The sequence below is a fragment of the Eretmochelys imbricata genome, chromosome 6 (assembly GCF_965152235.1).
Source record: "Eretmochelys imbricata isolate rEreImb1 chromosome 6, rEreImb1.hap1, whole genome shotgun sequence".
Classification (NCBI taxonomy): Eukaryota; Metazoa; Chordata; order Testudines; family Cheloniidae; genus Eretmochelys; species Eretmochelys imbricata.
In genome coordinates, this window is record NC_135577.1 from 68,795,771 (window position 1) to 68,808,605 (window position 12,835).

Below are 12,835 nucleotides of genomic sequence, written 5' to 3' on the forward strand. Positions count from 1 at the left end.
TTCACAACCTCCTCAGGCAAGGAGTTCCACAGGTTGACTGTGCTGAGTGAAGAAGAACTTCCTTTCATTTGTTTTAAACCTGCTACCCATTAATTTCATTTGGTGGCCCCCAGTTCTTATATTATGGGAACAAGTAAATAGCTTTTCCTTATTCACTTTCTCCACACCACTCATGATTTTATATACCTCTATCATATCCCCCCTTAGTCTCCTCTTTTCCAAGCTGAAAAGTCCTAGCCTCTTTAATCTCTCCTCATATGGAACCCGTTCCAAACCCCTAATCACTTTAGTTGCCCTTTTCTGAACCTTTTCTAATGCCAGTATATCTTTTTTGAGATGAGGGGACCACATCTGTACGCAGTATTCAAGATGTGGGTGTACCATGGATTTATATAAGGGCAATGAGGTATTCTCTGTCCTAGTCTCTATCCCTTTTTTAATGATTCCCTAACATCCCGTTTGCTTTTTTTACTGCCGCTGCACACTGCATAGACATCCTCAGAGAACGATGCACGATGACTCCAAGATCTTTCTTCTGATTAGTTGTAGCTAAGTTAGCCCCCATCATATTGTATGTATAATTGGGGTTATTTTTTCCAGTATGTATTACTTTACATTTATCCACATTAAATTTCATTTGCCATTTTGTTGCTCAGTCACTTAGTTTTGTAAGATCTTTTTGAAGTTCTTCACAGTTTGCTTTTGTCTTAGCTATCTTGAGCAGTTTAGTGTCGTCTGCAAACTTTGCCACCTCACTGTTTACCCCTTTCTCCGGATCATTTATGAATAGGTTGAATAGGATTGGTCCTAGGACTGACCCTTGGGGAAGACCACTAGTTACCCCTCTCCATTCTGAAAATTTACCATTTATTCCTACCCTTTGTTCCCTGTCTTTTAACCAGTTCTCAGTCCATGAAAGGATCTTCCCTCTTATCCCATGACGACTTAATTTACGTAAGAGCCTTTGGTGAGGGACCTTGTCAAAAGCTTTCTGGAAATCTAAGTACACTATGTCCACTGGATCCCCTTGTCCACATGTTTTGTTGACCCTCTCAAAGAACTCTAATAGATTAGTAAGACATGATCTCCCTTTACAGAAACCATGTTGACTTTTGCGCAACAATTTATGCTTTTCTATGTGTCTGACAATTTTATTCTTTACTATTGTTTCAACTAATTTGCCCAGTACTGATGTTAGACTTACCGGTCTGTAATTGCCACAATCACCTCTAGAGCCCTTCTTAAATATTGGTGTTACATTAGCTATCTTCCAGTCATGAGTACAGTAGCTGTGTTAAAGGACAGGTTACAAACCATAGTTAATAACTCAATGTGAAACTGCAGAACTCTTTCAGAACTCCTGGGTGAGTGCCATCTGGTCCCGGTGACTTGTTACTGTTAAGTTGCTCAATTTAATTCCAAAACCACCTCTAGTGTCACTTCAATCTGTGACAATTCCTCAGATTGTCACCTACAAAAGACGGTTCAGGTTTGGGAATCTCACTAACATCCTCAGCTGTGAAGACTGAAGCAAAGAATTCATTTAGTTTCTCTGCGATGACTTTATTATCTTTAAGTGCTCCTTTTGTATCTCGATTCGCCAGGGGCCCCACTGGTTGCTTGTTTAGCAAGCTTCCTGCTTCTGATGTACTTAAAAAAACATTTTCTTATTACCTTTTGAGTTTTTGGCTAGCTGTTCTTCAAACTCCTTTTTGGCTTTTCTTATTACATTTTTACATTTAATTTGGCAGTGTTTATGCTCCTTTCTATTTACCTCACTAGGATTTGACTTCCACTTTTTAAAAGATGCCTTTTTATCTCTCACGGCTTCTTTTACATGGTTGTTAGGGCACGGTGGCTCTTTTTTCAGTCTAATGCTGGCCCTGCTTGGCGGACCCCCTGAAACCTGCTCTAGGCCCCCTAGGGTGCCCTGGAACCCTGGTTGTAAACCACTGCATTACACCATCACCCAACAAGCCAGAGACAAATGCGGGTTTCGGCTGAGTGGTGTTGCAGTCAGCATGCCAATGAACTCTGAACCTTCCACTGGCCCAACTGCTTGGTAGTCACCTACTGTTGAAAGTGTAGGTGATCATTAGGAGAATCTTCTGTTGCTGACCTCAGTCAGCAAATCACCTCCATCACCAGATACTGGAGCAAAGACAGTACAGCTGAAATCCCAGGCAGATAAAGTGATTGAACACACTGATGCCTTTTTCCAAAAGATAATTCAACAGAGAAGGATTTCATTTATTGACTGACCATTGATTTCAGATTTCTTTTTTTTTTTTCCTTTGGTAATTTCACATTAAGCTAGGACTGGATAGAACAAGGGGTGGAACTGTAGCAGCATAGTTATGCTTGTGCTCCCCTGTCAGGGCATTGTTGTGAAGAAGTTTGCAAAATCAGATTTCTAACTTGAATGTGCTTACTGTGGATAAATGAAAACTTAAAGGGGTTTTTGTCTGAATTGACCAAATGTGTACTAATATTCTTTTAATTTTTTTTGCCCCCCCCTCCCCCCCCCCAATCTTTCCAGATACATTAGATCCTCTTTTCATGGATCCAGATTTGTCATGTGGAACCCATACAGGAAGCTGTGGTCATGTAATGCATGCAGCCTGCTGGCAGAAGTAAGAGGATATCTTTGCAATACTGTTTCATGTTTTATCTCAGATTGGTGTCTTAAGTATCTAAGAGTATACCAACAATCACTTAAGACACCAATCTGAGATTGTTGGTATACTCTTAGATACTTAAGACACCAATCTGAATCTAAGAGTATATCAACACAGCAATACAAAATATTGAAGTTCAAATAAGAAGTCAGCCAGTCCAAGTACTCAACCAGAGAAAAATCAAAGAAATCTGGTACAAGAGCCATATCAAAAATCAACAGAAGGCAGTACCAAAAGGAGCCAAATCTCCATTGGCCTAAAGAATAGTCTAAGTGGGGTAAAACTGGTCAAGAGCAAGAAGCCACCTCTCATAGATGGGACCTGCATCATGCCCTTATGGTATGCAACAAGGGACACTGATAAACGTCCAGGAGAGAGTGAATGATCTTCGACCATGTATGCATGTCACTAGACCAGGGCTGACTACACTTAAGGACCAAAGCAGGCCTTCCCCAACCAATCATAACTGTCAAGTGACTGCAATTGCCTCTGGACAGAAATACTTAAGGACTTGACTACGAAGGGCTTTTTGTCTACTAGTGCTTTTATATCACGAGTGACATGTTGGTTAGAAAGAGAGACAAATAAATATTGACAAAAAGCCTTAGATTGGTTTAAGCTGTGAAAAGTAAAGTTAGACATTTCTTCACAGTGAGATATCAGAAAGATATGAAGAGCAGGATCAACCTATTATAAGTTACTTTGTGATATCACATGATACAGACACTATCTTGGAGGCTTTTTGATTTTTATATTTGTATGTGTCAGTTGGCTATAGTCTAGTTATACTTTCAGTGCTTATTATCTATTTTTAACATATGTTTTTATGGTAAATATCAACATAAAACAAATAAGCACCCTAAAAATCATACAGAAAAATGTTTCTTGAGTATTCTACATGAATGACTTCTACTCTTGGTAGATCCTATCCACATACATCTAAATAGAACTACATTGAAACCCGGTTTCCATGCCCTTATAAAGAAAAATCTAACTTACTCTGTGAGTAGATAGGATTAAAAGAAATGGACAGAAGACTCTCTTCTCTTATACTAGATTTTGCAGAAGGTTTGAGTATAATCTTTTGTTCATTACATAACTGATATGTTAATGTTTTAGTTTTACTCAAAAGAATGCCTGCCACTTACATTTTAAAGGAAAATATATACACACACAGCAGACAAAATACTGCAAAACATACTTTGTCTAACAGACTGTTTGGAATGAATGGAATACCTATGTAACTTCTATTTTACGTTTATTGCAGCTCTTCTGCCTGTTATATTGTATAATTTGGAAATATAAAACGTGTTTTGATTTTTGTAGAGTTTCATAAACATTTTGTATGTGTAGACCATTTTTTCAGATATCTTTGTCATCTTTCTTTTGTTAGATTTGCTTGCCTTTTCCTTCATTGCTCTTAAAATATTATCATTTAATTAGAAGATTTTAGTTTAAATTTAGACCTAAAGTTAGACAGACAAATACGTATATAAGCTGCTTGTGTATCTGGTTTTCACATATGTGCTGATTTTAGATGCTCAACTTTGAGCAAATAGATTTGAAAATTGGGTTTCTTCTCTACTAATGGAGGTATCCAGGCCATCGAGACCATGGGTGAAATCTCCGTGCTTACTGCATGGATAGGGAAAATTAACAATGAAACCTGGAAAAGATCACTCTTATTACACCAACTCCTATTTTAATAGACTGTCTCAAAGTATTCCCATACATATTGAAAAGTAATCTGCTCCCACCTTTTATTGGGAAAACTATCTCAATTAAACTGATTTTCTTTCCTTTGACCACATATTTAATGTGGGTTTCATTGTGGTTTTTTGTTTTTAAATTTACTTATACCACAGTTCTATGTATCCAAGGTGAATTTTCTGTAAGGATGTTTTTGAAATGTAAATTATCCCCTTCCATTTTACTTCAGCAAAAACAAGGATATATTTTTATATCTGGTGGTGAGACTGGATCCTCACAACAGATTAGTCACTTATGGACATTCATCCATGAAATGCTACTATTAGTTGTTGTTAAAATAGCATTTATAGGATATTTATGTATTTACCTTTGCTGTGGCTTAACTTTAAATTTATAATCTAGGAATATAATGTGTGTATGCTTGAGGTGCTTTAGGATGTAACATTAGTTTAAAATGTTGGGGGCGGGTAGGTAGCAAATTTCAGTATTGCTTGAGTGTAAATATATTAAATAAAATACACACTTATATGGAGGTTAAAAGTAGGGAAATCTCTCTGCTGTTCTTGCCTGGAAAGTGCTCTGAAATTACCTGGTTCACATATCTGTTCAAAGATTTAATTTTGTTTTGGTGTCCAAGCATGTGCAACATCTATGTATTAGTTGTGTAGCAGAAGAGGAGTCTGGTTGTTGGCATAGAAAAGTACACACCAGATATACCATTTTGCCATTTGAATTCTTATTTCTGTGTTGCACAGAGGCCATTTTCCTTGCTAGATGATTTTTCTTTTCAATGTTGCAGGTACTTTGAAGCCATGCAACTGAATTCTCGACAGCGTCTTCATGTTGAACAGATTTTTGACTTGGAGAATGGAGAATACCTTTGCCCGCTCTGCAAGTCTCTGTGCAACACTGTGATTCCCATTATTCCTTTGCAGACTCAGAAGATAAACAGGTGAACTCCAGGGACAGTCTTATTTCATGATTCTAAGAATAAAAGCTGTCTAGTGCTTGTAGGGGAGTCAACCTCTGATGGAAAATTTTGAATAATCTTTCCAACTGCTATATAGGGCTGCTTAAATCCTTATTGATCACCCACCCTGTTGTCTGTCCTGGAATCCAAAATCTATTCTTGGAAAAAATTTCTACTACCATGGACCACTTAGGTTTCTTACCAATGAGAAAGTATTTCTAGTACTTAATACAAATTCTAAAGTTTAGTTAATGTTTGCTTAGGGTACCTAAATACTTGTGTAAATGCTAACTGTGAACTTGTTCTTTTTCACAGAGATGTACTATATGTTTTTCAAAGATTAGGCTTCAGGTCACTGTTTACCTATGTTTTAACATAAGCACTGCTTTTTATTTCTATTCTCAGTGAGGATGCAGAGGCAGTAGCTCAAGTTCTGTCCCTGGCTAGGTGGTTGGAGATTGTCATGGCCAGGATATTGGGGTACAGTCTGAAAAACACTAAAGGTTTGTTATCTTGGCTTTTGTACTTTACACGAAGATCATTTCCAGAAAAATACCCTTTGAATTTTTCATTATAGTAAGAAAATTTGAATCTTTTTATTTAGAACAGAAAGTATTCTGATTCTAAAACAATCAGCTGGTGTTTTACGTACAGAGTTTGCTGCTTGATTCTTCAGTCAGGTAGTCTCACTATAAGGAAATACATAAGAAATTTAAAGTATTCGTATACTTTTCCTTTGTGAATGGAGGATTCAAACACATTGTACGCTCTCTTCTTGTCTCTGAAGGCCTCTGTTCCAAAAAATGGTGATCCAGGGAAAAATTTTCAAAAGTGCTTAAGTGATATAGGAGCCCAAGGGCTTGTCTACACTTGAAATGCTACAGCTGCACTGCCGCAGATGCCTCGCTATAGTGCTTCAGAGTAGACGTTACCTACACTGATAGGGGGAGTTCTCTCATGGGTGTAAGTAGTCCACCTCCCTGAGAGGTGGTAGGTAGTTAGATGGAATTCTGTGGTCAAACTAACGCTGTCTACATTGGAGATTACGTCAGTTTACCTACCTCTTTCGGAGGTGTGGATTTTTTGTATCCCTGAGCAACACAGTCAAGCCATTTTAATTTTCTGGTATAAACCAGGAATCTTACAGGGGATTTAGGTTCCTAAGTCATTACATACTTTTGAGAACTTTACTCTTAAGCTTTAAAAATAGCTCTAAATAAATGAGCAACTACATTAAATCTTTGAACAAGTTTATTAAAGTGGCTGATTACTTTTTAAGGGAAAAAATGTCATTATTCAGCCAAAAAAAACCCAATCATTTTCAGTTAATTTTCTAGGCAGTGCTAATCTGAGCAACACTTCTGTCAGTCTTATTGTGCAACTGTCATGCATAAGTTGTCAGTAATATACAACAAACTGTTTTTAGATACATTCATTTCTTATGGGGGTACTTTTTCAAAGTACCCTTAAATCAGTGACCTTTTTTGACACAGCCATGTGTCCGCATTAGTTAACTGAAGCATAAGAAGAGAGCACCAATACTGTGCTGTTAGCTGTAGTCATGGATGCCTGCTAGCTATCTCAAAACCATTCAAGGAGATGATGGTCTAGGTCTAGGCATCTTTGGGTTACTCTCTTGCAGTGTGAGGTACGTTTCCATTTATTTCCAGATATTTATGCTCATGACATTTCCAGGAATTTAATAACTCCTTTCCCTGACCCCTTGGAAGACCGTAAAACGTGCACTTGGCAGGATCAGCAGGAACACAGCCCAAAGACCCTATTAGGCTTTTTTGGATTAAAATATTTCATTGAGAATTATATAAAAATGAAGAAGGGAATTTTAAAATAAAAGGCCAAAAATAAATCTATCTATGAATATTGCAGGAAAGCATCAATATGCTTAGTTATAGAATATTGACACATTCCAGGGATTCATACTTAGCAGGAAAATTCTCTTTGGCTGTTTCTCTCACTGTCTGCTTACCAGCCAAGCACTGCTTTTGTGTCCCAAATTTCTGAGAACAGAAGAAAATGCTATTTAGGGAGGTGGATTAGAACACAGATTAGCTGGTGAGAAAGCAGTGGTCTGTTACAATTTCAAAAGCAATTTAAAAGAAAAAGGAAGTCTGTGTATGTTACCGCAGTTGTGTTTAATGTGATCTAATTTTTTTTTCTGGAAGGAGAGAAGCAAAATATTCCATCTTTAATCAGCAAAGGAATGGGAGACTTTACTTCAGAATTCCATTCCATCCTTAGTTTTGGAGTTCAGCCTTCGTAAGTGTTGCCAATAGTTTGTATTTTGCTGGAGGAATCTGAAAGTTCTATGTTCTGTGTTATTTAAAATGATTTAGATGTGTCTCAAGATTTTGGAACTTGCCTTCAATCTTTTTATTAAAAAAAGATGTGCGTTTGTTCTGAGCACAGAACTGGGAGCCAAGAACTTCCTGACTTGTAACTGCAGCTTTGCCGCTGACTCCATGTGCATTTAACCACTCTGTGCCTTAGTTTCCTCAGGCATCATGTTTCTCTGTTTTGTAAGAATTAATGTTTTTAAAGTACTTCGTTGATGAAGTTGTTTGTTACAGATTTACTGTGGGGAATAGGATTGGGATGTCTAATATTGTACGGAAAAGAAAATTGCCCCTTGGGATAGAGAGATTGAATAGACAGATTGAATAGACAGATCCTTTGGCTTTGGATCTCTTTACAGTATGCCTTGGTCTTTTCCGTCTCCTCCAGATACTGCTCCAGCTAACCTGCCCACTGTACTTCGACTGCCCACAGCATGCTGAATAGGGTGGTAGTTCTTCACCCCTTGTGTTCTCTGCTATCCACGCTTAGTGTGGTTATACTCTGAAAAATGTAAAAAATTGCATCAGTAGCTCTTTACTTCTGTTATGTTGTTCCATATCAGAATTGCTTCAAGCACAAATAAAAGCTTTTTTCCCCAATTGCTGCTGCAGCAAATGTATTCTGGTCAAAAAGCTAAATTGGGTTCTTTGTCCGGCTCAGGCATCATCTTCAGGAAGAAATATTCTGTTTGGAACTTAGTTAAACATTCTGATATTGATGTGTGAGCCAGAATAGAGTCCAGTTCATTGTGTCATAGCTGTGTTAGTTGAGCAGGAATTGGCACTTATACTTCGAACACACACAAAGCAGATCTGTTCTTTAAGAATGTGCTGGTTTTGCACAGTCACTTTTCTGATCAGAGTTGTCCCTTTTAAGGAATAAGCAGGTACGAACTTTAAGGAGCTCCTTTCTTTTAGCAAAATTGCAGAATTATTCAATTTAATTTTAGGTTTGAAATACTGTCTCCCATTGCTAGTCCTTTATGAGAGATGGATGAGAGGAGATATGTTTTCAATGTGACAATTAAGTTTCTCTTTCCCCACAGTGTAAGTTCATTTCCCCGATTTATCACTTTCTGTAATAAAATAGTTGTTGGTGCTCTTTTCCTGAATATGGGGTATAGTATGCCATGCATACTGAGGCCTATATTTTCCCAAATTTGCCCCCAGCTTATTAGCTCTCACCGTTCTCAGTTCTCAAACATTTGCTTGTTGAGGTCACTAAACCAATGCACGTGTATACCAAGGAGAAAACCGAAGTGCAAGAATCTGTACTGGTTCTCCACGATGCATTAGGACTTGTTTTATGGATTTATGGATACAGTCTCTTCCTTGTTTCTCTTACTGCAGATAAATGGTCTTGGTGTTCAGGAGTTCTTTCACAAGGAAACGTTTGTCTTCTTATTAATGACCTTGTTAGCCACTGACCTTTAAGTTGCAAACACTATTACTAGTTCACCAGCTGAAGTTAACCTTGCCTTTCCTTCACAGAGCCAAATACTCAAACAGTATTAAGGAGATGCTGGTTTTCTTTGCCACCACTGTTTACAGAGTTGGATTAAAAATTGCTCCCAATGAGGCTGATCCTCGCATTCCTCTGATGACTTGGAGCACGTGTGCTTTTACTATCCAATGTATAGGTAAAGTAGATGTTTCCTCTTTCTCGTGACTCTGAACATTTCATCTTATTACATTAATTTGAAATTGAGATGTTTTAGTTTGGATAAAGGTTTATTCAAATGTGAGAGCTGGAGTGCCAATCATGATAAACGTCTAAGGTGATCTGCCAGAGTACAGTCCCGCCCACAACTCTGTGTATGTACATTGGTGGCTAGCCTGTACCATCCCCCGTGGTGCTACAGCTACACTGCTATTTTTAGTAAGCCAGCTGAATCAAACCTAGCTCAGATATTGCGTGCACATGCTACAGTTGTGCCTCCTGATTACTGTGTAGACCTGTGCTATGTGACAGCTGTCCAACAGGGTTCATTAAGCTGTATAGTCTCTCGTCGTCCTTAGCAAAATGTCTCAGAATTAAAAATGAGGTTGAGTGCTCTTCACCTCGATTTTGCTGAAAGGAAGAATTTCATGATGGTTGCCTTTATAATTTAAAGAAATTGTGGGGATGACAGAGATGCCTAATTGAATTGAAATGACGGGGAAATCCCGAGGACTCTTCATTGGACCAGTTTTTGAGTAAGGTTGCAAAAAATGCCCCTTAATTATCCCTGAATGAATTGTGTGGTATTTTTCATTACTTCCTCAGTGTTCGTCCCAATGGAACTTTCTCAGAATTGGTAGAAGCAGTGTGAACTTGACTTGACTTACCTTGAAACTGCTCTCTGGCAAAGATGCTAAGAGGGTGCCTTGTAGCGATTTAAAAAATGATTTCTAATTTCTCCCTGGAGGAAGATCTGTTTTTACAAAGATGAAATAATCTGTACCAATAAAAAGTATTGCATTGCTTAGCTAATGTATTTGTTGTTTAGCTTTCAGCCTCACTTCATCTGTTAGCACTGTTTGCATAGCTATAATCCCACGTAAATGTATTTAGTTGGATGTGCCATTTTGCCTCAACATAGCTGGCAAGATGCAAATTCAGTTTTGTATAGATATATAGTGGAGCAACAGCATTTTGAATGTGAAGCACTGGGAGCCCCGCAACTGGGTTAGAATTAATGTGCCTTCTTAACTACTGTGCATGTTGCATTCAGCTGATCTCCAAAATAGGATTGTGGGCTGACACACTCCATATAGGAGGAAGCATGTTACTTGTCAACAGAGAAATAAAGTGCAGTGGTAGTTGTTCACAGGTGTTAGCAGTAGAACAGGCTATGGAGTAAAGTGAGAAAACCAGATGGATGATCAGGCAAAGCAGGTATAAATTTGTACAATCTTTCTGAAAGCTCTCTCTCCTCCTTCTCATAAATCCCTGAAGATTACTGTGTGTGGGAACATCCAGTAGTAGACCACAGGGAAACTACTGCAGGCCTCCATGCAGTTGTAAAAAGAAAATTGTCTACTTGGTTTCTTGGGACCTACGCTATTTTTGAACCTAGTCATAACATGCATTTTCAATGAGTGATTGCACACATGTATTCCACGCAGCTAAGTGCATGCTGGAGCCAGAGAATTTTCTGCAGATATTGTGTCAGCCGCATGTGTGCCTTGCACATACTTGTGGCCCCTCCGAAGGCTATATAAGAGTAGCCACCACCCTGAATCCCCTCAGTTCCTTCTCATCACCAGTAACCAGAGCTAGAACTCCCCATATAGTTTTTAATTCTGCATAGTCAGCAAGTTTAGCTCACTACTGTACCTGTAAATAGTTAATCAGCAGTTAGTGACCAGTAGTTAGGTTTCGTCTTTTATTTTATTTTATTTAGTTATTTTAATAGTTATCTTTTGGTGCAAGGCACTGGTGGCATCAGTGCTTGCTGGGTCTTTAAGCATTGCCCATCATGTGGAATGTCTATCTTGAATAGTGACCCCCAAGACACACACACACACACACACACTGCATTTTGTGCCTCAGCATTGGCATATGAAGTAGAGGTGTAGTATCTGCTATTCTTTGATTAAAAGAATACAGATTTCCAGAGATTTGTGCCTCAAACCCCATCTTGTGCAGCAGGTGATGAGACCTGCTTTGGCCCCAGGGCCCTTGAGTGAATGTTCTACTGCACACATGCAGTCCATTACCGTGGCTGCAGTGGCCTCGGACAGACCCCTGGACTCAGACGCCTCTCTCCAGGGAAAGAGGAGTCAGTCTTCTCCATGACCTCCCCCAAAGAGGACCCATAAGACAGACCGGAGCCACTCAAAGTTTAAAAAAAAAAAAAAAAAAAGGCTTCTCCTCTTCAGAAAAGGACTTGGAATGTCGTGAAGGGTCTTCAGGCACTCAGACTGGCTCATCAGCCCGCGCCTCAAGTACTGCGGCAGGAAGATATTGGTACCATCCTGACCACTCTGTTACCATGTGCTGGTGGATAGCCATTGAGTACAGTACCAGTGAGGACACAGTTTCAGCGCCAACATTATTGGTACCAGTGGCCGCGCAAGTTTATGAAGCAGTAAAAGACTTGCTCTGCCTCTTCATCCTGGACTCTCCTATGGTGCAGGAGTCCACTGCACTGGCAGCACCTTCTGCTGTCCCAGGCCCATCTGGCTCTTCCGCTCCAGTGCAAGCAGAGCCAGTGTTAGTATTAGCTAAGAAATGTGGCAAAGTCTCTGCCCCGGTACCATCTTTAGCATTGGCACCAGTACAGTCTTTGACCTTGGTATCAGTTATGCTACCTGGCTTGGCGTCTGTGGCTTTATGCTTGAATGTTCAGCTGAGTTGATACCGACCATAGCCTGTGCTTCAGCCCTGATTATAAGATCTTTCCCAGCACCAATTTATGGCACCTCAACACCTCAGAACACTTTTGCAGTCCTATCTACCTTCCCTGCCTCAGTACTGAGGTTGGCCTCTTCACAATGGGCTATAGATAGTCACTACATCAGGCTTTGCACCTCCTGATGCCCACTGGATACTCTGGCTCCTCGAAGTCTGTTTCAGAATCCTCCAGTACTTTGCCAACCCCTATTAGGTGCACTTGGTCACCTCCCAGAGGAGAGCATCAGTGAAGTGAGCTGTAGCTCATGAAAGCTTATGCTCAAATAAATTGGTTAGTCTCTAAGGTGCCACAAATACTCCCTTTTTCTTTTTGCGAATACAGACGAACACGGCTGCTACTCTGAAACCACCGAGAGTGGGACACATCGTTGTGGCCTGGTACCTACTGGATACCTATGACATGTGCTCTCCCTCAGTGACCTTTTTGGAATTGCTGGGGTATTTTGAAATCCCGCAGGTCTCAATCACCTGCCCAATTGCAAGAAAGGTTCCCAGAAAGTTTGACAGAGCAGCTTCCAGAACCACCTAAGTTGGAAGCACGCAGAGACACCATTCCCTCTGAGCAGCCAGTGGTGCAGGAGGAATCACCGGAGGAGCAGCCAGCTCTTCTACAAGAGGATCCATCCTGTCTTTCCCATCATCTGATGACTCAGTGATCCCTGACTCCAGTTCCCAGGAATTTTTAAGCCTTATCAAGAACTGCTGAGGAGAATGGCCATTGACT

General features: G+C 39.6%; 1 protein-coding gene across 2 annotated transcripts in view; it reads left to right on the plus strand.

Moving 5' to 3' along the window:
• Positions 1-12,835, plus strand: part of UBR1 (ubiquitin protein ligase E3 component n-recognin 1) — a 145,754-nt gene that overhangs the window by 97,138 nt on the left and 35,781 nt on the right. For both annotated transcript variants that reach the window (XM_077818803.1, XM_077818804.1), the window contains exons 31-35: positions 2,540-2,633; positions 5,188-5,340; positions 5,764-5,861; positions 7,542-7,635; positions 9,204-9,352. In XM_077818803.1, the coding sequence (XP_077674929.1) occupies positions 2,540-2,633; positions 5,188-5,340; positions 5,764-5,861; positions 7,542-7,635; positions 9,204-9,352 (588 nt within the window). The remainder of the gene's footprint in view (positions 1-2,539; positions 2,634-5,187; positions 5,341-5,763; positions 5,862-7,541; positions 7,636-9,203; positions 9,353-12,835) is intronic.